The sequence below is a fragment of the Gnatocerus cornutus genome, chromosome 5 (assembly GCF_029298725.1).
Source record: "Gnatocerus cornutus isolate USDA-ARS CGAHR chromosome 5, icGnaCorn1.1, whole genome shotgun sequence".
Lineage (NCBI taxonomy): Eukaryota > Metazoa > Arthropoda > Insecta > Coleoptera > Tenebrionidae > Gnatocerus > Gnatocerus cornutus.
In genome coordinates this window covers 4,020,576-4,046,723 of record NC_142237.1, presented here as the reverse complement: position 1 = coordinate 4,046,723, position 26,148 = coordinate 4,020,576, and the positions used below count along the sequence as shown (strand labels likewise).

The following is a 26,148-nucleotide window of genomic DNA, read 5'->3' as shown; positions in this document are numbered from 1 at the left end:
CTGACGCAAATATTTGTTTTTACCACGGTTTGGTTGGCGTCGCGACGCCCAAGAAGTATAATTTTTAGCGATTTTTGAGTTTTAATCTAATCTAATGTAAATTGTGTTTAAAATTTGCGAAAAAAACGCTGTTTTATTAAGATAGTTTTCAAAATTCTGACAGCGCAGCGGCAAACTACGTTTACACCAAAATTTCACAAGTCACTTCATTCTCTCTTATAAAGGTTAATTTTGATTAGCACGGACATGTTGCACTTTACCTGAAATAGTTAATTAACATCGACAAAGCGACAATTTTACCAATTAAGACTTTTGTTACAATCTAAAGCGAGCCAAAGGATAGATGTCATTTGTGACACAAGATGTTGACAGATGGGTGTAAACGTAGTTCCCAATTTTGACGTAATGAAATTGGAAACTAACTTGAAGATAAAACCGCATTTTTTATCAAATCCTGAAGACCATTTGCATTGAATCTAAAATAACAGCTGATATATTTTTAACATATGTATTTATTTTGAAAAAAAAATAGATGAAACCCTCACACTTAACTAAAACTTACATTTTTAAGGCGTCGCGACGCCAAAACTATCAGTGATAAAAAACAAATTTTTGCGTCAGCTTCTAGAGCTTTGTCAACTGTGAGCGTATGCAAATTTTCAAAATTTTATCTTTAAAATTAAAGACAATTTTGGGGGTGGACACAAGTGTTGCCGGACCCTGTATACTTATTTTTTGTTTTTTTTTCTTCATCATTCTTGGTGCTATTCGGGTCGGTCATCATCTGGTCTAAAACAATTTGGTGGCGAAAAAATAAAAAATCATAGTTTTAGGTAAAAATTGCATGAAATTGCTAATTATGGTACCATTTTGTTGACGAGTTTATTCCCGCCAAAAGTAAATTTCTGGTCATTTTTATAGTTTACTCTCAAAACTGTCATAAATCGTCATATTTAAGTGACAAGATTCTCGATAATCCAAGCTAATGTAAAATAAAAAAAATGTCAGAAAGTCGAAGATAATATTGGAATGATTTTTTCAAAATTGATTATAGGCCTATTTGTATTTATTAATTTACGAATCATCATTAATTTGTTCATGCGGGCGGAGTTAAACCAAAAGTGTAAACAATCTTATTTTAGTTTAGAAAATTACACTGCTTTGCAAGCTTTTCTTGAATTTTTAGGTTCACTCATACACTACCGCTCAAAATATTTGCCCACTTAAAAATATTAATTCTTTTGCGATTTCGCTGTTGATTCTGTGGTAAGAGATAATCATTGCACGCGTTTCCACACTTAACTTAACTTTCTTCACCATTTCTGTGCAAAACTGTCATTAATTTTTTGAGAAAAACTTGGAGAACAATAAACTTCCGCAGCCACAAATTAAAGAAGTTTTGTTGTTAAAGACCTTCACAATATTAAAAAAACTGTAAACGTCAATCAACACTTTAGTTTTTGCATTTATAGATTGATGAATTGTGAAAATATGTGAGACGATAACTTTTTCAAAATTTTTAAAAGTACATTAAAAAAATAAAAAATCGTTATTTTCTAAAATATCAAAAAAACCAAAAAAATGCTGTTAGGATCAATGAACTATATAACCATGAAAACAAAAAACGCCAAACAAAAGCGAAAGAAAGAAATTATTTAGGAGTTACTTAAAAAAATGTTAGTGGGCAAATACTTTTGAGTGAGAGTGTAGTTGTAGTAAAAAATATACGAAAATTGATAATGAAGTGATTAATGTAATCATGCGTGACTGATATTTTTTGCTGTTAAACCCGCACTTGAACTCCGAACTCGTTAGAACCTTAGCGGTACCCACGCTGTCTGTCAGCGGTTAATGACATTTTTTTGTTTTTTCCTTAATCTTAAGTAAAGCTTTTTTATTTTAAATGCCTTTTTGAAATCGTTGATGACAAATTGCTAATTAATTGATAACGATCAATATCCCAAAAAAGTAAATTTTCTCTTAATTCTCTTAATTGATTGAAATGAGCAATTAATGCAGATGTGGTAAACCTGTCCCAAACGTTTTTAATCTCGGATTACTGTGAAAAATGAATAGAAGATCTATGCCGATGGCGTATTACAATACAAGCAAGCCTACCAATTGAGAAATGTCATTTGTTAATTATTATTTATTGTTTATTGTTTGTTATTTATAAAATGAAGAATTGGGTATTAAAGTGTTTAATAGCTAACGGTAGGCACTTTCAACATCTTTAAATAAAAGACAAATTATTTTTTTTGCAGTTTTCTGTAAGCATAATGAATGTTCAAACTAAGGTCTTGAAACACAAAGTACTTGTGAAACTCAAAAAGTTCGAACCACAAACGTAAAACGCGGTTTTCTGAAAATATTTAAAAATAAGTTAACACCTTCTGGCACCAATGGCTTCAATTGTTAATAATAAATATTTGGGTTATCTCTAGATTTCTAAGCTTAAAGAAGAATCAAGTCTAATTAATCAGTCGCTAATCATGAAGAACTTACGAACTTACAGTTGACAAACGTTACTTTCATTCCGAATCTGATTTACTAACGGAGAAGAGATTTAAGAAGTTTGTCAATAATTGTAGATCGTAGTAAATCGAGCTGGCACAGCCAAGCACATGCCAGGCATTACTGACAATCCGCACGTAAACATACTAGAAGTCAATGAACAATTTGGGAAGAAACTTCAAGATGCACATACACTACGCGGTGTGTACTTACCTAAACAGTATGTAATTCTGTCGAGGAGTTTAAATTTTTACTAGATGGTACAATCGCGAAATTAAAATTTCTGCTGATTGGACTTGGATCAAATTACCAATAATAATCGTCTTTGCTCTTCAGTTGTACCTATATGTTTCTGTTGATTAGCTTAGAATATGAAAGGTCAGATACTCGAAGTACACATCTATTCTGGTACATATGAGCTACAGAGTAAATTGTATACTTTTCTTGGCAGACAACAAGACAACTAACACGAGACTCTATGTTGCTTTTTTTTGGATAGTTGCCATCCATTATAACAAAAAATTGCGAGAGGGAGTTGAAACCATACAAGTTTTTGTTATGATCTGTCGTTCAATTAAAACTAGAAATTTTCCTATGTTGAAAAAAGAGAAAACGAATATATGTTGATTTCTGAGGAGCCACAAACTCAGATTTACACCCATTATAAGACACGCAATTTCCGCTATTACACAAATAAAGCAGCAACGAATTTTAATAGATTTGGAGCAAAGCCAAAGTCGTCTAATCTCCGTACAAGAACAACAAATTTTATTAAAGTAGAAAATGTACATTTTGTACTTTTTTCTTTGTTTCGTTATATCTGTCAATCAAATCTGTAATCCATTTCTATGGCTTTTGACAGTGTCATTTTTGAAAAGTTTATTTTGAAATGGCAAGAAAAAACGGAAATTGATCAAGATTTTTTTTGGATATTATTTTATCACGACTAAGAAAACGCTAATGTTTTTTACAACTTGACAGTGTTAACACGTACATTAAATTTTTTTGACAAGTCGAATGTCATCAAAAGTCGTTATGTAATGTTGTTTTATTACAGCACTAGTTTAGTAATGACCACATTACACAACGATTTTATCATTACTCAAGAAGTAATATAGTGTAATACACACCGAAAATGAGTGATAACTGCTGTTTTACAACGATGTACAGGGCGTTCATGTCATCTTTAGTCATAAAAACATTTCACAACACACAATTTTACTTCGTGACTAAAGTTTTGTCCATTGACATTAAAGTATGGTTCACATTAGTTTCTCTAACGTAAAAATCCTGTCCAAAATTCTATGCTCAGTATAATCTATTGTTTTGACGTTTAAATTTAAACAAAATTAAAAGCAAACTGCATAGGCGTATTCCAAACATTATGATACACCTGTATAATTTGGAAAGGGATAATTGTTTCAAAAAAATCGAGTGCATATTTCTAGACCAAGTTCTTGGCTCAATTCCAAAAAAAGCTTAGAAGCAGTGGAAATGTTCTAAAGTAGGAGGAAAAGAGCTTGTTTCTTATTGATTCAATACCATTTTTATACATTGAAGGTTACAACTCATTCTCTTTAAAAAACTCAACTGATTCTTCGAGTTAAAGTCAATCAATGTGAAATTTTATTTATATCCGTGCTAAGTTCATTTACATTTATTTTTACTGACATGGCGTGTAGATAAAAAGCGTTCTTAAAAATTACTGAATAAACTCTATTAAAAATCCGATGAAACAATTTATGTTTAATTTCTCACAATGAAAACACAAACACGCCAACTCATGTCACATAACTGATTACCGCCTGACCTTTCACAGTAAATATTGATCTGCATGGTCAATTGCGGTCTATGATAGAATTTATAAACGGGTAGTTTTTTTTTTTTTAAACTTACACTATTGAGGATTTTACAAAACAAATTTTTAATGGAAAACTATGCATTTCTGAATCTGTGATTGGCCGAATGTAGTGAATTCATAATATCACGATCACTGTCATTATTGACGAATGAAAAGCTAAATAATGGGTATATAAATCAATGTGCGCCCCAAATTAGATCAAATTTATTTGAAGTATTAGATAAGTATTGTTTTATCTTTTTTTTGTACATTTTACTGCTTTCAGGCTATTCAATCCTTAATACAAGGTGTTTATAAATGTTTCTAGCATCAAGCGTGGCTTTGGAATTCCTGTCGTACACTATTTTGCCGCTTTGTTTTCATGGTGAATATAACTATGAGCAAAATTATTTATAATGTTAGTTACTTCAATGACGTTTTAGTTACGGTTTTGTGCCCAAGTTTTCGATTTTTAGGTTTTAAACTACAACTAGAACAGTTTATTTCTTAAAACTTACTTTGCTTCATGTTTGAGGTTAACTGCAAATGTCAGTTGACAAATCTAAACCCACATTTGTAATGAGCGGCAAATTTCTTTGACATTTCATAGCCACCCTTGATGCTAGAAACATTTATAAACACCTTGTACATTTATGTAGGTATGTACAAAAATTGTTTGATATGACGTTGTCACATTTTATTTTTTTATTGAATAACACAGTTATATGTAAATTCGACAGCAAATTTTATGTTATGCCATAATGTAATAAACTATGGAACAAACTTCTGAAGTTATGAAATATGATAGCTTTTCAAGCCTTTGCTCGCTTCGCTCGCTCGCTCCTCAAACCAACGTGCGCTACAATTATGGTATTCCTAGTTTCTAAGATATGTAAATCAGTGAAGTTGCTTGGTTTAGATTTGAGGTGCAGACGATAAAACTTTCAATTTGAGTTGGTACCATTTATTAATTTCGATTTAATCTAAGAATATTGAATCTTCCAATCGTATTTTTTTTTAATTAAGTTCTGTAATTTCCAGACGTGAAAATGCTTCAAGACCTGACATAGCGGTTTGCTCTATCGGAGGGGCTGCAACTGGTAAAACGTAAACGAATGCAAATAATGCCTTCGGTGCTGGAAGAAGAGGCTGTCCAATTTCAGCAATCAACCTCTTACACGTCTTTGGTGGACTCAACCGGCATAACAGTTGTGCCTCCTAGCCCTTCTTCCAAACCGTTGAAGACCCTCAACGACGTGACATCGTTACTCCAGCAGGGTAGAAAACAGGATGTCAAGCATCTGCTCAGAAACAATGCCTGGCCTGTTGATAGTCCCATCCGGGGTCAGTTGTGGTCCCTTCTGTGTATCCAGCACCAGAACAAGTCCAACAATATGACGGATGGATTCTATTGGGATATGGTCAATCAAGTCTTTGGTAGTACGGAGCTGCCTGACAAAGCTATTAGTTTACCACCGTTTGTCGAACCATCTCATTGTCAGTTGTATTACCTCACTCACAAGGGCCGAAGCGTTGCAGATCGGGTAGTGTCGGTTTTAGGATACGCATGTCCGGATATCGTTTATAGTCCAACGATATATCCGATCTGTGCTCTATTACTACATTACATGACGGGTAAGTCATAGAGATCACCTATATCGTCGTCTAAGCGGCAACTACCGCAATCTCAATTTTTACAAAGTCATACGGAAGCGCAGAAAAACTGATTTTTCGTCAGTTTAAAAAATATTTTTCAACGACTATTTAATATCAAATTTTAGCTTAGGTTAGATCTATTCAGTAATACAAAAGATAATCTCCACCAGTAAGATTCTCGCGAAAAATTTGTCTGAGAAATTGCATATTACATCAAAATACCGATTTTATCCCCTATTTTTTAATTATTTGAGTCAAATCAAATCGACAAACTGCTGTAAACTGCAACAAAGACGTGTCGAATTGTTGAAAATGAACATGTCTAGCAGTTTTCCCAAATTGCAAATTAACAGCTACAATATAACAAAAACATTAATATGACTTTAAATACTAGAAATTTAAATTACGTTGCCGGTTTTTCTTATTTTCTTTTAGTAGATTCTCGCGAAAAATTTGTCTGAGAAAAACTAGTAATAAAATATTTTCTCAACTGAGGTTGCGGATGTTGTCGCTTAGACGACGATATTTATAATACAGTGAACATTCGATATAGTCATCTTCGATATAAGAAACATTTGATATAAGCAATCTTTGATATTGTCAACTAATTTAGTTTCTGTCATTCGATATAATCACATCAACTCTCAGTCGCTAAAATAACCGTGTTAAAGATGCAAAAACAGAAGAGACAGTGTTTATCGTTCTGAAGGATGTTTCTGCTATTTTCTTCTTAAATTTTTTCTTTTCTTGTTTTATCTTACTGTTTGTTCTTGCTCTTGACAATTGGTATTCTTCGTAATAGCGATTCACGTTCGGTAGAAGTAACTAATAGATATTTTTGTGTCGCTACGTTGAATTTCTGAAATAACTAGGAATTAAACATTGGCATCATTGTCTATCAAATAAATTTGTCATTCAAATTTGACAATATAACGAGGTGGAATCAACTATTACAAGACAAGCAGTTTCAAAAAGATAAAAACAGAATCGGAAGGAACAAAGTCAGAAATTTATGGTTAAAATCAATTTCGCAAAGCACACCAAACAACTGGAAAAACTAAAAATTAATTAGGCAAGACTGGACAGCACTCATGGGAGATGCAGCACAAGACAACATTCCACCAGTCATTGTAACACTAACAAAGTCAGATTCAGAAGATGAAATCGATGAACTAGTTTGAATCTGATTCGGAACTCTGATGATTGTTTTCTTTTTCGTTTGGAAAATAAATATTTGCCTTTAATGACAAACCAAAAACTGTCATTTGGATGATATCTGTTTTACAAGATATTACACTAGAAAAATTATAACCATAGTTACATAGCTCAAAAATAAGAGTTACTAAATTTAGTTACTTCTACCGAACGTGAATCTTTAATAGTTTTCTATATTAGTATTTGCAAGGTATTTCTTTAATATTTGTTTCCTGTTTTTTATTGTTAATTTTTTGCTGTTAGTCTACTAACACTAATAACAATTTTTTACTATTTTTCCTCTCTTTGTATGTATGGATTCTGATTGAGGTACCGTCAGAAATTGTCTTTAATTTGTGATTCTTTCAGTTTATACCTCTTTCGTTATTGTTTATGCTCTTTACTTTTTCCCACATTTCTTAATTATTTATTATTGATTTTTCGTTTCTGTTGGTAAATTCTCTGGTTATTTTGTGTATACTTCATATCAATTGATAGTGAGGTCCAAATGTCAAACTTGACCCAAAATTTGGGACTATCCCAAATAATTATGTGGAGGAATGTACAAGGTGTTTATAAATGTTTCTAGCATCAAGTGTGGCTTTGGAATTCATGTCGTACACTATTTTGCCGCTTTGTTTTCATAGTGAATATAACTATCAGGAAAATTATCTATGATGTTACTTACTTCAATGACGTTTTAGTTACGGTTTTGTGCCCAAGTTTTCGATTTTCAGGTTTTAAACTACAATTGCAATAGTTTATTTCTCAAAACTTACTTTGCTTCATGTTTGAGGTTAACTGCAAATGTCAGTTGACAAATCGAAACCCACACTTGTAATGAGCGGCATATTTCTTTGACGTTTCATAGCCACCCTTGATGCTAGAAACATTTATAAACACGTTGTACTTCATAGGGACATTTTTATACACCAAAAGTTGACGACCTTGTCTGACAGCACTTTGACAGAAACGTCATCATTTGTAAACATTGACAATTGGCTCCCGTATTTACGGAAATTTGAAGTTATTTCAAAATTGGAATGGTTTTTGAACGGTTTTCAAAGAAGTGAATTCTTTTTCTAGTTGTTGACAATGAAATTATAAAATTTCTGGGGCCCGCAGTCGTATAACTGAAATATTTAAGTTGTTAACTTATTAGAAGTAGCTGGTTAGAAGTGAAACACATGAAGAATTTAGAAAAACCTTTATTATTAATGTTTACATAGTCAACTATAAAGTGTTCAATTCGTATTTAGGTAAATTCTAACTACCTCAACCATTGAAGATTTTGAGTTGCTGAATTTGAATACGTCTATACCTCACATATCAAAGACCTCATGTTGTTTTAGTGTAAGAAATAAAATGTTATGGGATTCACTCTGAGGTGCGGTTGTCAGCACAAAACTTCCCATTGCAAAGAAGTTTAACAAAGTTGTGTCCTTTTAATGGTGCATTTTTAAGATTTGTAGCAATTGGACGGTTCCAAAAGTGTTTCTCTTTGCAAAAGTGATCATTTTTTCAACGATATCGTAAATGTACACCAAACAGACTTTGCAATAACCAAACAATCAAATAGAATGAAATTGAATGTGGCCTGAAATACACCAAACATTAGGTCTACCTTTCTTGAATGGTGAAACTTACAGAACAGTGAAGTTCATGGTGGCCAGACAATATTCCTTTGGAACCATTGAACTCTCGTCTACAGTTTATGCTCTAAATGCATTTATGCACCCTTAAGTGCAACCTTAAATGTCAACTTACACATTGGTACAGAGCAAATGAAGCCCGAAATTGCTTTTTTTAACGTTAGTGTATTTTCATGCGCTTACAATCCACTTTTTGAAAATCAGAAAATGTCAACAATTAAAACTTTGACTGTGTCATCTCCCTCTACTTCATTACTTTGCAAGTAATACCAACTTTTCCAGAATTTCCTAGCATAGTACAATACACTGCTTAATATGTGCTCTTTAACACTAAAATGGGGGCCACACTATCAATTGGTATGAAATATACATATATTCTGTGTAATAAAGTGGCTATTTTTTATCTTTAGCTCATTGCCTAAGCAAGCTCTTTTGTTCTTTCTGTGTCTGCATATACAGAAAATGTTCTGAATCACTTCTATTAAGTTCAAGTTGGTCGAAAGAATTTGTATGCGGGTCAGAAACTTCCTTTCATAAGTTTTGTAATTTAATATATCGCCTTTGCTTTGAAAGAGAAGTTATTTGGAGCAATTTGGAGACGGTTTTAGCGAAATAATGGCGAAGCGCCTATCGTGGAACTGAAAACTTCATCGTATAAACCCATGCGATCATAGAGTTATTTAAAAACTGAAATGTCTTCTTCAATTTTTCTGACCAGCATGGATGCTAACTTGTGATAACACTTAATTTTGTTCGGTATTTTGTACAAGGTGTTTATAAATGTTTCTAGCATCAAGGGTGGCTATGAAATGTTATAGAAATTTGCCGCTCATAACAAATGTGAGTTTCAATTTTTCAATTGACATTTGCAGTTAACCTCAAACATGGAGTAAAGTAAGTTTTGAGAAATAAACTGTGTTAGTTCTGGTTTAAAACCAGAAAATGAAAAACTTGAACCCAAAATCGTAACTGAAACGTCTTAACGTAACTGACATTTGAAATAATTGTGAACATAGTTATATTCACTATGAACACAAAGCGGCAAAATAGTGCATGACAGGAATTCCAAAGCCACCTTTGATGCTAGAAACATTTATAAACACCTTATACAGGGTGTCTATAAATGTTTGTCCATCAAGTTGGTCATGACTTAACTGTCAGTTATTGTCAATTAACTGTCAATTATTACACGTGCTACATTTTGAGCGGCTGTCACATTGACAATTGTTCATTTTTTCCCAAGACCCGTTGGGTTCACATTTAACATGTAAAATGAAATAGTGAAAACTGAACTACGTAATAATTAAACATTCATTTAAAAACATCACATTCTGATTTCATAAAAACATTTGGAAATGTCTTCCATTTTGCTGCAAACATGCTCGAACCCTTTTCTTTTTATTTTCAAAAATGTTTTGAAGCATCTGTTGATCAATCGTATCACATTGGATTCTAATTTCTTGCATCAATTCATCCAGAGTTTCCATCCTGCGCTGAAAAACTCTATCTTTCAAATATCCAAATATAGAGAAATCCAGTGGAGTAAGATCTGGTGAACGTGATGGCCATGGAATATCTGTTCCTCTGCTTATTATTCGGTTATCAAAATATTGTTGCAAATGATTAAGGCTTGTTCCTGCAGTATGAGCTGTAGCTCCGTCTTGTTGAAAATAACCAGCATTGAGTTCATCATCATGTAACTGCGGAATAAACACATCTAAAATTTCTTCTTGATATCTCGTTGCATTGATAGTGTTATGAAAAAAAATTCAAATTAATCGTCTGCGAGAAACTGCTACCCAGACGCCCACTTTAATTGGGTGTAACGGTGTTTCCACAAATTCATGAGGATTTTCAGCCCTCCAAATTCTAAAATTTTGTGAATTCACATATCCCGATAAATGGAACCAGGCTTCATCACTAAAGAAAGTTAAATCCAACAAATCGTCATTATTTAAATTGTTTAAAAACCACTGACAATACTGCACACGGGCTTCATAATCTGGAGGACGCAACTCTTGTACACTAGTGATTTTATAGGGATGTAATTTCAGTCTTTTCTTAACAATTTTGTGACAAGTTGAGCATGGCATGTGCATTTGTAGAGCTAATTTTCGCATGGATGTTCGTGGTTGTTCTTCCATTGTTTGTCGAACAGTTTCCACGTCCTCAGCACTAACACTTGGTCGTCCTGATGATTTGCCCTTGTGCACACTTCCGGTTCCAGAAAAACGATTCACTACATTGCCATTGTGTCTTCGCAAAACAGAATCTTCCACTTGAAGATCAGGAAACTTATTCCGAAACTCTTGTTCACAGGCGAGAATTGAATAAATCCACTCCCCGTCTTGAAAAGTTCCATTGCGATAATAAGACTTTATTATGAACTTATCGTTCTCAATAGTCCAAACCATCTAAAAAAATTTTTTTAAGGTTAGGTTTTTCAAGTAATTATGCCGATGAATATTTACCTTCGCTAGTTATTGAATAATACTGTAGTCTTAAAAAAGACTGTTTTAATGGTTTTAACAACAAGTAATCTCGTGTGAAACCCAAAAACAAGATGAAAAACAACGAATAACTTTTAAACCGCCAAAACGCAAACAATTTGACAGATTGACGAATAGTATTGTATCAGATTATTAAGAGGCGGCAAAATTCAATTGTTTTTCAAAGGTGATTTGATGGACAAACATTTATAGACACCCTGTATATGTTCGTACATAATATGCCATATTATTTTCATATTTCTAAGAACACGTAATATGTATAATATGTTTGAATACAACATGGATATAACAAATATCTCAGGATTACCCTTATCAGCGAGTTATCTAGCTAGCCTCTCGAAAACCCATCCCGGAATTTTTTTCGAGTGTTACGTTTACAGAACCCAATGAAATTAGTAGGGCCCGACAGTTCTGATAAACAGATATAAATTAATCAATATTAGAACATTTGCTGTTTGGATGGAATCTTTTTTGTTTTTATCTATTTTTTTTTTTGTAATACGGTAGGTGAAAAAGGTGTATAGTTCATTTCACAATTTCTGGTAAATTGATATGCAATGTCTGTGTGAAATACTGTGAAATGCAAGATTATCGGTTTTAGTTCAAAATCTGCCAATTGATGTCAATGTTTATTTTGGGGTTATTACCGAAATAATTGCAATAAATAAATGGGTTTGTGTTTTTAGTGAATCGAATTTGTTGATTTTTTATAATTATCTGCGTATATCATTATTTCATATTATTTTATTATACATAGAAAAAAGGAAAAATATTACAACTATTAGAGAAAAATGAAAAAATTGATGGAGGTTGACATTTTAATCCATGTATTATTTATTTACCTAGGTAAATACATAGAAAAATGGAAAAATATTACAACTTTAAGAGAAAAATAAAAAAATTGATGGAGGTTGACATTTTAGTTTATGTATTATTTATTTACCCAGGTAAATACTTAATTAAATGAATCTGAAATGATTTAACTTGACTCTCGAGTTTTCAACGTCAACCGAGCTGTCAAATCTGACATTCCCTGTTCACTCTATTTTCCAAACTCGACATTTTTACGTTAAAGCTTTTTCTATAAAAAAATCGATCAGTTTGACTGGAAGATTAATTAATTTTTAACGTATTTAAAAAAGTATTAATACATAGATAATCACGATTATGGTAATAATTCACGCTGTTCGTCGACTCAAACACAATACGTATACATGAATTAAGCCTATCATGATCGCTATTAATTCACCCAGCCAATGGACAGGTTATTATTAAATAATCGATAGTGTATGTAGGCAGGTAAAGTAAACAATATTTTGAAAACTTTTCACTTTTCGATCCTGAGAAACTGTAGGTAAATGCAATCAGTAATTTTTTATTTATGTATAACTTTGTTTAAAAGTGTTTGGACACTTAATAATGCAATGAGATTGCAGAAATTACCACCAAAATAACCCTTTTATTAAGAGACTACATGTTAATACAAAAACTAATCGAATGATTGTCATCTTTGTCAAGAGTTTCCAAATTCCTTGACAAAGAAGAATTTCAAGTTACTCTTCAAAATTGTATATTATGTTGTTAATTAAACCACCCAGTGTTAACCATGTCAGTGTTAACCATATTGCTTGAAACAAATTAATTGCATTAATAAAGTAAACTTAAAATATTTGCATTGGTTAACAGTGCTTTAAAACCAATAACTCGCATGGTGGTTGTATATTATTTCGTTAAGATGCTACCATCATTATTGAAAGTGTTAACACTGATAAAAAGTAGAATTTGTGATTTGTGTTTCTGCACACCACAATAGAAAATCATGCAAAGAATTTAATTTTTGGACGAAGCTCACCTCATTGTAAGAATAGGCCAAAGAGGTACGGAAATTGTCGAATATTTCAACATTTGCAAATAGTGATCTGATGGTCATATAGACAAAGAGGCAATCTTTTCTACTGTTGGTCAGCACCTTTGAAGTCTTGATAACGTCATTGCTGCGCTGAAAAATCTAATAGCAAGTGCAAGTATACAGTGCTAGTGGATTTTCGATAAAAATGTAAACTCATGATTCCATGAAGAGACAATTATATGTAAATCCTAGAGGTAATGAGAACACGAAAATTAAACGATTTAGCGATAACACAGATTCAGGTCGTGCTGTAATCATGTTGTTAGCCCTTAATAACAACGAAATTAATCATTTTCGACTACCACTATCTTCTGACCTCAATCGTGTTAAAATGTTTGGAATCTGTTGCAACACAGACTTAGAACTGTTTTTTTAATAAATTTTTGAAGTAGTTATAATTTTATGCACTTAATCTATTAACAATCAAAAACGATTAATTTAGAATTAATTAGTTTAGAAGCAAAATTAAAGTATGATCAAAAGAAGCACGTACATTTTTTCATTTTCCGATATACAGGCTGTCCTGAGTTCTGGAACACCTGTATAGTCCATTTGAATAACTTTGGCTGATGACCCAAAATTAGAAAACTGTGGGACAGATTGTCGATATGACATTGTCGGTGGCAAAAAAGTTAGACACTTGTATCTATCAATTTTCAAAAAGTATTCTGAAACTAGTTCTAAAAATGTTTTTATGAAAGACTCACTTTGGAGACGTATTGAAATTCTACCTTTAATACATAAACACATTTTTTTAAATCGTCAATTATGACCAATGTTTTGGAATTATTGCAATGTATCACATAGATAGTTTTTTCCACGGCATCGGCGGTCCAATTTTGAGTCATCAGTCAAAGTTATTCAAATGGAAGTGATGAATGCTATTTTTTTTAATAAATAACTTCCCAAGCAAGTGTTAAGTTTTCTACTACATAATCATAAAATATTATTAAGTAAAGGGAAAGTTATAATAAAATATATACTTACCTATATAATATCTGCACCGGCAATGACAAAATGAAGTTTATTAGGAGTGTTAGGAGTACACCTACAATTTGTTAATAACTTGACATAGTGACACTTCTTGTTTCAAATCACGTTGGAAAAATCAAGTTTAGTTTTGCAAATTTTGATCTATAAATCAAGTTTTTCGAATTTGCCGCTTTAATAGGTCCATTAGAGTACTCAATTTGGAGTCGATTATAGGTATAGTATATCCGGTGAAAGATTGGGAGATTTCGACAGTTGACATATAGGTTGGCAGGCAAATTATGCTACAAAATATACTAAAAACACTAAATTCCTACGCGAAATCGGTTGACAGGATTATCAGTAACTGAGATTATTTTGTTATTTTAAATTTCGCGCGTATCGAACACTTTTTATTGCGTAGATTTAGTGACTTTTCTGTCATTCAAACTCTCACTGTACGAACTATATAAGAGAACTCAAAGTAGGAAATTTTGTTTTTAAAGAGTTGGCAGAACTAATTAGTCTGGCTGTCACCTGTTTGCTGTCAAGTTCTTGGTCAATTTCACATTACGGATTTTACGATTCGTGTTTAATAAATTGCTGCGTGAATAAAAAATGTATCAATATAATTGAATTGTCCTTTGCGGCCAACAATATATGTACCTAAATATAATAGATATGAATGCAGGTTGTGAGGTTAGGTTAAAATTCAGTGACAGTGAAACTCAATAAATGTCAAATTTTAAATTGAATTTGAAAATCAAGTGGCAAGTCGTGGTTACAAAACCATTACCAATCGTGTAACACGAAAACTCTTAGAATTGGAAAATTTAATTTTTTATTAAAAAAAGGGTGCAAATTCGAAAAAATAGTATAAAGGACTTGTTTTATAATGGCCGATTTGGCGCACGAGTTCCCGGTGTAGGCGAACTATCGCGTTCTTTAATATACTATTTTTGACTGTCCTAGATGACAGTTTACAAATATTTTACCTTGTCGGCTTGTAAGTTTCAATACTTAAATCTGAATTTTGTTTGTTTTCGTCTGTAAACCTGGAATGGTTAGGACAACCGTTTTACTAGGTTTTTTCCTAATTTGTATTTTAAAGATTCCCAAGTTGCTGTGGAATCAAAGCTATTAGCATCGCGTACCGAAATGGGATATTATAGCACTGAAAACGAATGAGGAAATAGCGAAAATAGCTCTGGTACAAGAACAAATTAGGAAAAATTAAAAATTAGGCACTCATCCATTATAAAACTTGGTGTTTTAATATACTATTATTAAATTTTATAAAAAATAAGTATAAATCGTTCTACGGTAGTGTTTGGAAAAATTGGCAAAAAAGTGGATTTGAAAGGTTTTATTTGCTCCTGCATAATTTGAATAAAAGTGTATTTCTGCAAAGTTTAATTAAAATCTTAGAGAAAAGGTTATGTCGCTCATGCTACCTTAAATTAATAAGTTTATGTGAGGTACATGACGACACGCAGAGAGTTAATTCAGATCAAATTCTAACATATATTTCATTCTGGTATTTCAGTCTGCACACCATTAATAATGCTCCTATAGCAGCTCACTAAAGATTTGGTCTAAAGATAGAATAACTTGGAACAGTACTACACTTCATTTCGATCAAGAGGACGCTGAAGCAAGCTTCAGATCCATTTTGGAAAAAGAATATGTTTTTCTTTTATTTTCTTTCAAGATATTTTAAATATCTAGATGATAAGATGATAAGAGTAAAAATTTACTTTTAATGATGGTATAGCTATGCACATATTATATAAATGTAGATGTAGATAGTGCAAACTTTGAATTAGACACCAAAATGCAATCATTTTAGACCACTTGACAAGTGTTCTTTCATGTTTATATTTAGAAGGTTTCAGTAAAATTGAAATTATTCGCCGTCATGTGCTACATTTAACTGGTCAAAGAACTAACCAAACAAGCTCGATACAAAAATGCAAACCAACGGTTTCAAATTCCCGATTAACTGCCATCGCATTACTTCTAATTAAATCAATTTAATACAATTTAATACAATTGAAGAAGTTAAACTAAAAGTTAAGTGTTTTTACTTATTACAACAATCAACTCCAAACAGGTGGTGTGTTTTTCACCTCCGTCCACAAGAAAAGATCTTTCCTGTGATTTAAAAATTCATTCATTCCAAGCCTGTTATTAAATAAAAATAGCTGATATTGACGAAGTTATGATAGACACAAAGACGTTATTTTTAATCTACGCCATGAATAATAAATATTTACCACTTGTTCTAATATTTGGTTGTTCAACCCATTAAAAACTTAATAACCTGATTTAAAGCATCGTAACAAGTCGAAACCTGGCCAATAATAAGCGCTTACAATAACAGTTTTGAGGCGCGAATCTTTTCGCCTTCCTCCATAGGCCCATGGCAATTTCTTTGCTCGTTAGGTGTAATACACTAATCTTTGTCAAAATATTGCAGAGGGAATTGTTTATTCTGTTTACGGCTTAATTGGGGTTGCACAATAGGACAAGACTGGCCCAATATTTCTTTAGGATTGTATTTTATGACAGACCTTAATAATGAGATTAATCATCTACCGATCAAATCAATGCATTCAGATGATCGTCATAAATTTATAAATCGGGGTGTTACTGTCGTAATATCGCAAATTAAGTCATAAAACATAGAAATTGCTACCTTTTATCATACGGTATAATTGGAAACTACTCTATATTTACGTTCTTACAGTCTTTTTGCGTTTTTCCTGTTTTTAGGGTTTATCTAAGTTGGTAAGGTCACCGGTTACATGTATGGTTTTTGTTCTTGGAAAAGTAATTACGTTGTCAAAATCTCTAATCAGGGAGTCATAACAGTTATGATTGTAATCCATTATCATTAAATCTTGATAAACAACAATTATGGCGCCATAATTGAGTTGAAAGCGAAAACCTTGTTAGGTAGATTTTTGATCGAACTTTCGAAGAAAAATCAATTTATTAAATGAACTCTTTAAATTTAATATGGGTACTTATTTGTCGAAATAACGGGATCAGATGAAGGATTTGTTAATGTTATTTGGTTGCTTATTATTACCGGTTACAGCAGCACCGGATTGATCCAATCATACACGAAAATAGCGCTACCTACAAGAGAAAGCTGGTTTAAAATTATAACTTACAATAATTTTATTGTAGAAAATGTGACGAAACGTCGGACATAATATGCCGGTTTATATGAGAACTTTGTTCTACACGCTGTTTTTTTTTTTAGTTGGTAATTACAAAATGATAATTTGGGACAATTTATGTATTGAATTCAACATAAATATTTAATATAAAATTTCAAAGTATGCTAGGCGAGCCTAACGAGAATAGAATACAACCCAAAATACATTTTAAAAAGCTACCTAAATAACATGCTAAATTTACTAAACAATAATATTGCCGACAGATTCAACAATACCTTATTACCATGGAGACAAAATTAATAAATGAATAAGGATAAATTTCTTTATTACACAGAAGTTCTTAAAAGTTGTACTTTTTTGGAGTGCTTTTTATAAATTTCTTCAAAATGCAATTTGACATTAGACTTTGTTAATCCTATTATTTGTCAATAAATATGCTGTTACTGTTATTTTTACTTCACAAAAAGTAATCTAAAAGTGTAAGATTCGAGCTGTAACCTTACAAGGCGGCCTATCTAAGACTTATGAACGGATTTTTAACATTTTTTTAGTTTGGTTTAACATTACAGACGATAGGTACTTTTTTCTTAAAAATATTAATTTTACTCAGTTTACTCTAATCGAAAGTTAAATTATTTTTTCGAATTTGCCGCTTTAATAGGTCCATTAGAGTACCCAATTTGGAGTCGCGTTTATAGGTATCTATAAGAGAAGCCAAAGTAGGAAATTTTGTTTTTAAAGAGTTTGCAGAACTAACTAGTTTGGCTGTCACCTGTTTTCCGTCAAGTTCTTGGTCAATTTGGATTTTACGATTCGTGTTTAATAAATTGCTGCGTGAATAAAAAATGTATCAATGTAATTAAATTGTCCTTTGCGGCCAACAATATATGCACCTAAATATAATAGATGTGAATATAGGTTGTTAAGTTAGGTTAAAATTCAGAAACTCAATAAATGTCAAATTTTAAATTGAATTTGAAAATCAAGTGGCAAGTCTCGGTTACAAAACCATTACCAATCGTGTAACACGAAAACTCTTATTAGAATGGGAAAATTAAAAATTTTTATTAAAAAAAAGAGTGCAATTTCGAAAAAATAGTATAAAGGACTTATTTTATAATGACATTGGTCATTATAAAACACGTTCTTTAATACACTATAAAATGATTGACATATTATAAACCATCCCTATTAAAAGAAATTCGCTGAAAATCGACCGTCTAGCAGGTCGAGTTTCCAACAAAAAGAGGAAAAACTTTCTCAACAATTTCCAAAAGCTACAAAATCATTTTAGGCTACGAAATGGAGAATTTCGGACATTCCTGACCTCTCTTTCATTCTGTCGTTTTTGACATTTCTCAGTTGAGGATGTATTTTCTTTTTATACCGATTATGATCAATTTCGACTAATTCACGCTGTAAATGGTTTTTATTTCAATTTTTTGGAAGTGCTTTGTCTCAGAAACTCAACGCATCTTGATGGTTCCAAAATATGTAACAATTTTAAATGTAATAATCGATCAATTTTCTTAAACTGAAACAAGTACCCAACTAATGTAAACCCAAGCTAAATGTGACCGATTTTTTTTGTTGTCATTGATATTTCTCTTAATTTCCATAATGTAAATCGGGCCGAAGCGATTGTTTTTTTTTCTAATTTTGCAATGGTTTTTGCCTTTTCGACTACAGTTAAATATCTAGTCGTTTTAAACTAATTACTGACATTAATTGTTATAAATGACAATTTGAAGTAGGTACGCTTATGATTTAAAGTGAGAATTCAACTCACTATAGATTTGACCAATCAGAGACTTTAATTTTTTCAAATCAACCAATCACAACAAACTTTGACAATTCCAAGCGGAAATCTGTCAGTTGCTTGTCCGTTCGTTAAATTCTCATGACGAATATAACGCGAGAGCCCGAAATTCGAAACAAACTACTATTTATCAGTCGGAAAAAATTCCGACAATTTCGAGCTCTCTTGTTACATTACTTATGAAAATCACGCTTGATGAAAAAGTAAAGACGCTGCTTTTTTATCGCATTTTGTCATTTCTTTCTCAATTGACAGTTCTGACAAATATTTTGGAAAATTTTTTACTTGGTGTTGTTGCTAGGAAATATCTTTAATTTTTCTATAGGTGGTTTTTTTAAAGACTAAAAATTGCAGCAGCAATGTTCAGAAACATTTTTTAGTTCTCTTTCAAAAGACTATAAAGGTTCTTTTACATTTGACAGTTGACAAAATTGTAGTTTTTTTTTTTTTCTTAAAATTCCTTTGTATCAGTTTTACTCATAAATAATTTATTACAAATAGTGAGAAAACACTGTAGAAAGCTGTAACTTTTATGAAAAGTTTTTTTTTGTTTTGTAGAGATTAATAATAATTCTTGAAGATTTTGTATGTGCTGTACGAGAACTAAGTAAGCAAGGTTATCATCACAGACAACTTCCTCGTTTGTGGATGTCATATTACAAGGTAATAAGTAATCACAGTCATTATCACAGTGCCAACTAATCTTAGGTAAATTTAAGTAATCTATTAAATGGAGCACGTCTTTAAGATTAGTAACCGCCTAAACTCTTCTGAAATAGTAAAAGAAACAGAGACATTCTTCGACAATCATTTAGATTGATAATCTTGTCAAAGATTGATAGGGTTTCTATGACTAAGTCAATATGATTGAGTACCAGTTTTTTGCAAAAACTGCTGAATCATAATTTTTACCAAAAATCTCTGGTTTTCAAGATGCTTCAGTGTGAACCTTCCTGGGTTTAAACAATTTTTGAGCCGACAGACCAGAGGATCCATTTTGAAGTTGTGCCATTTACTTTGAATATCTCACTTCAAGGTTATAATTTGTCAAAATTTCGAGACTAAGCCAAATTTGAGAGTATTCGCGCATTGGAGGGGTATTTTAACACCCACGGTTCGTCGTACAATTCAACTCATAAATCCTCTTAAATTGATCGCAAAGTTCAAAAATTTTGACGAAAAATGACCTTGAAGTGAGCGATTTAAAGTAAATTGTATTTATCAATGGAGTTTTTTCTCTACAGCTAATACTATTAGAACTTTTCCATGCTCCAGCTGATTGTGGGTGACCTCACTGAGAAATTGATGAAACCAGTGTTGTACAAATTAACATCCGGAGATTTATGAATTGTTGATATGTCGCCAGGGTGTTCTGTTAGCACCATTAGCGTCCTTCGTCTAAAGTTTGACTAAATTGAAAATAAAACTGTCATTAATGTCTTAAAGCACCATTCTTATTTAATATTGAGATTTTGTAAATCAAACACGTTCTAGAAATGTCATTAGTTTTCCACTTCTTTATAGCATTTATTATTGGACATTTCTGCCGAATAAAGTTAATTCAAAATAAATTTCTACAAGAAAAAATGGTTATATTGGGTGTGTCAAAAAACAAGCGTCGACTAAACTAAAGTCGACTCTCTCTAATTCGAAGTTGGCGGGACCAGTAAAAAATTTCGAATTACCGAGAGTTTTAAATTACCAAAAGGTTCGAATTAGCGAGAGAAACAACATAAAGTTCGAATTACCAAGAGTTGAAAAAGAGAAAAATATATTTCAACGTCATTTAGCCTACATACATCAAGGTAGAATACTATGTTTATACAGGGTGATTTTCTAAAAACGACAGGCGTTGTAGAATTTTTATTTATGAACCGATTTCAAAAATTTAAAAAAGAAATTAAATGGTTTTTAATTAACTATAACCTGATGATTTTAGAATTTTTCTAATTGTCTTGGTATCTTTTGGGCGATATTCAACTTTTTTTTTTAAATTGGCACCCATATTTTTTTTCATAATTTGGAAGATATTTTTTTTGATTCAAGAATGTGTAGTATGTTCCACTTTTAGAAAAAATATTTAAAAAAAAATTATCAAAAATGAAAAAATTTAGGCAATAAAAGTTAATAAATAATAACTTCGAATTACCAAGTGTACCAAAATACATTAAAAAACTTGGATTTAATGAGAGATTTTCAAGGACCGAGCTTTTGCTTCGAAATACCAAGAGTTTTGAATTAGTGAGAGTACGAATTAGTGAGAGTCGACTGTATATAAATTTGGCATTGGCTTGCATGTATGGGATTATAAACGTACAATTTTTCTTAATATGAACGAACCAACGTGGAATTTTATTAAATTATTTTAATATAGGACACTCATAAATTTGTAAATTAAACACGATAAGTGACAAATTAAGATTTCCCGTCATTTTACTCTCTAAGAGAATGCCATACTCATAACAACTGGGCTTAGAGGCTCTGAGTTCTTAATGACGTTCTTGATTAAATTAAGTTCGGGGTGCTGCAGGAGTACATTTAACTCGTTTAGATAAAGCGTTAGTTAGAAAATTATGAAAAAAACTATAAATTAAGCATTAAAAATGCATACAGTTTTCAAGGTACGCTCACTTCTGACCCTCTAAGGCCACTTTTGGTGGCCGACACCAGAAATCGCCAATTGAGAAACAGATTTAATTTTTTTGATTAACAATTGAAGCGTTTAATGCATGCATTTTTTCTACGATGTGTCAAATTCGATTTTTGTTTCATGAATAAATACTAAAATGGGATTGTACATGACCTATTTTAAATATTTTTATTTTAAATATTTTATTTATTTTAAATATTTTAAATAACGAACTTCATAGTTTTTGTAAAACAAAAAAAACTTGCTTATAAAAATGTGAAGAACGATTTAATTTTTTAATAAAAGTGTCACAGCCATTAAGCGCTTCGATTGCTATTGCACGCCCGTCATTATTATGAACAAAATCCTGATAGATTTAACCCAGTCTATGGTTATTTTAGTGGCATGGTATCAGTAGGAAAATAACTATTAATTGTAAAAATGAGAAAGTTGCACTAAAACCATGTCTATTTCAAAACCGAACTTGGTGACATTTTTGTTTATACTCGTATGTCTAGACTAATCAAATTAACACATACCCATGACGTTTTCTATTGTTATTTTTTATTCAATTTGGTTATACATTTTAACACTTCAACAAATTCGGAGATTTTATACTACGTACTACGTGTATTACGAGGAAAAAAAATTGTGTACGTAATTTTTTCTGCGGAGAACAAAGGAGCAAGGAAGAAGAAAAAAATAAGTTAGATATCTGTGTCAATTTTGTTTAATAGATGGCTCTCTAAGCAACTGTCAAGGTTTTACTCAATATTATGATGAAAAAGCAAGTTATCATAAAATACCTGCTAATCCGCAATGAAAATTACCAATTGTAGGGGTTTTAAAAAAACAGCTTTACTGCAACGACCAAACACAGAGCCGCATTTGAAATTTGGCGCCCACAAAAAATTGTCTGCCGGAAAAATGTTTTGTTTTGTTTATGGGGTTCATTTTTAACTAAGGATGCTGCATACACGTACTTTGCTCTGTCTGCTTTCCAACTTTTCTTTGTTATGGTAAAAGATCATAGTTTATCTGTATTTATTGTTTGGTAAATTTTTATTACAGGAATTATCGGCTGTTGTTTTAAGTTTCATTAATAAATGTTCAGCGGGAGAATATTTATATTGTTGTAGCCACCTGTAAAGGTTATCGTTTCCTCATTAATACGGTGAAGGTCACAAGTTATTAACTATGATGAGTATTTGGCTCAATACACACTTGGCCATAAAGTAAGCCTCTACTCACTAAATGGTTTCACAAACATACATACATTCTTGATTTCTAGAACATACATGATAATAATAAAGTGATTTCATTCAACTCATCTTATTTTTCTTCCTGTATGCGCTAGTCAGATTAAAAATAAAAAGATAGTAATGCAGTTATTATTGTTACTCTGAAAGTTTGAAATCAGTTTCCGGCGTCTTTCGACTCAACTAAATGTCGTCTACATTTCTGGATTTACGTTTTCAGGTCAATGTTAGCGGGAATTTAATATAACAATGACGTTTAACACAGATTTGTCATAGAAACATTTTATAAAATCAAAACTAAATGTCAAGTGCCTGCGCAGTTAAAGGTGGGGGCTTTTTACCGACGCGACGTGCAGTTTAGCAGCCGCTTTTGCATGTTCATGACTTTGACTTTTTAAATGGTTTACAGCAACCTTACAGCAAACCCCATAAACCCTGAAATGATTGGGTGTTATAACGGGTGTACAAAAATAATGCCCTAGAATTTTGAATTGGCGTTTCTAATAACAGTTATCATTTATGTACCCTGGTCGAAATAGCTATTTGTGTACCAAGGCTAAAAAGTGGTTCTTTTTTTAATGGCCGAGGCGCTAGCCGAGGGCAAAATGGCACTTTTTGGCCGTGTTACACACAAGATTTTTCAGGCGACATCATTAAATTTACAAGTTAATTAATTTTTTAAATTAAAGTTGATAAATTCTTTATTTACATTTGCAGTTTCAGCACGTGTAGCTTCTCAATTTTTATGAATTAGGTTTAATGTGTTTTTTAATGTTGTTGCAGGAGCACTGCTAGACATGTTCATTTTCAATAATTCAACACGTTTTTGTTGCACTTTACAGCAGTTTGTCGATTTGATTTTACCCAAATAATTATAAAATTGAGGGTAATATCGGTATCTTGATGTAATATGCAAAACTATGGATAGATGGCGCCACCATAGATCGGCCGAAAATGTTTGCGGCCAGAAAAGACTCACTTTTAGGCCGCTTTTAAGGCCTAAAAATTTCATTTTCAGTTTAAGTCGCCTAAAAAAAATCTTCTTTTAAGGTTTTTCATTCGCTTTGGTTTTGTGCAATTTGTTGCCAGTTTGTGGTGTGAATCGTCAATTTCTACACTGTAAAGAAGTCGCAAAAATTTGAATCTCTAATACATTTTTAATTGAATACGGACGTTACATACATACAGGTTGGTTTTTAAATGCATGTACAAAAAGAGTGCTGTTATAAACGTAAACGTACATTTTGACATTTTTCTTATAAACTACAAAAAATGAGAATTTGAAATTTTGGGAACAAAAATAAGCGAGTAAGACAAATCGAATGACAATATTTAAGTATTTGTGACATTTCCGGTTATGCCGGAAGTAGTAGTCAATATGCTTATTTAAAATGGAACACCCCATATATTATTGCATTTTCAGATTCTACATCCAAGTGAAGGGTGACTTTATGCATTATGTGCTATACTTAAATTAAACCATTTCAGAGATATCTTGATTTTTGTACAAAAATTGCACATCCGAAATAAGTAGCCTATAATTTATTTCAAAATCGCCACGTTATTTGAAAGTAAGCACAATACAAACGTAGAATAAAATTGTGCATTAATTTTATATATTGTATTCCCTACTAAAAATACGGAAAAAAAGTGTTTTTACTCTTTTGTTTCAATTCAATTTTATGTGGATGTTTTATAAACAAAGTTGGTGGTCTAATAGAAATAAAAACATACAATTTAGGTATAGCACGGTATATAGAAAGTCATCTTCAATTTGCATATAGAATTAAAAAATGCAATAAAATATAGGGTGTTTTATTTAAAATAAGCAAGTTGACTGCTACTTCCGGTATAACCGGAAATCAATGTGAATCTATTTGTTCAATTCGTCTTATCCGTTTCCTTCTGTCCCCAAAATTTTAAATTCTTATCATTTGTATTTTCTGAGCAAAATGGCCAAACATATATGTACGTTTACAACAGTTAAAGGGTTAAGAGAAAAAAGTCTTTTTATTTTTGAGATAAAATTACACAAAAATTTTAATATATTTGCTTGTGCGCCACTGATTTAAAAGTGAACAAAAAATATACCACTACGAAATCTACGACAAATTTTAAAATTTATCGCAACTTGTCCACTACATCAAACCAGTTGTAAAATATTAACTCATTTCAACTTTTTGTTTGATGGAGTTCACTTTGTATGTATTGGTTTGCGGTAAGGTTCCTCTAAGCAATGTTAAAGTCAAAGTTATTAACACACAAGAGAGTTTGGCGAACTGTAGCATGTATTTACGTCGGGTTTTCCTTTGTGATAGGAATCTGTTTATCTTTGATATGAGTTGTATGCTTATTGTTAGATATTTTATTGGTAGATAATGTTTTAATTAGCCGCTGATGTATATAAAGTAAAATGAAAAAATAGTCGAAGTAGAATATATGCTAGGTTGCTCTAATTCTGTTGGGGCTTTTAGTTATCATATTTATATATACAGGGTGTCCCAGAACACGCGCCCCAGAGAGCAAGGGAGGGTGCCGACAGCAATGCAGATGGTAAATTTCAAAACAAAAATTGACTACGTTTAATAGTATTCGAGAACTGATAAAAAGTTATCAACCAATCCCAAAAGCTTATTTGCGAAGTGGAGTAAATGGCCATCCCAATTTCCTAGGCAACGAGAGTCTAATGTTGAATTGACCAATGGATGATAGTATGTGTCCATAGTTACCAATTTTCAAATTCTGTTCAGCTTTGGGATTGGCTAAATTTTTTTTGTCTTATCTTGGTTATTTTTGAGTTAAAAAATTATGGTTTCAAAATTTTGGTTTAGAATTGTTGCCTCCATAAGCCGTTTCTTTCTGGGGCGCGAGTTCTGGGACACCCTGTATAGAGTGTATTATCGCTTGTTTTTCATTTATGCACAAAGAAATGTAAAAATAAGCTAAAAATTTAATGTTTCAATAAAGATTAGTATTAACTTTGGTGATTTGTTTGGAAATAATTTGCCC

At 31.8% G+C, this 26,148-nt stretch overlaps 1 protein-coding gene across 4 annotated transcripts in view; it reads left to right on the top strand.

Moving 5' to 3' along the window:
• sky (GTPase-activating protein skywalker) overlaps nucleotides 1-26,148 on the top strand; it is a 91,898-nt gene that overhangs the window by 5,896 nt on the left and 59,854 nt on the right. For all 4 annotated transcript variants that reach the window (XM_088035207.1, XM_088035206.1, XM_088035204.1 and 1 more), the window contains exon 2: nucleotides 5,396-5,989. In XM_088035207.1, coding sequence (XP_087891333.1) covers nucleotides 5,470-5,989 — 520 coding nt within the window. In that variant the 5' untranslated portion in view covers nucleotides 5,396-5,469. The remainder of the gene's footprint in view (nucleotides 1-5,395; nucleotides 5,990-26,148) is intronic.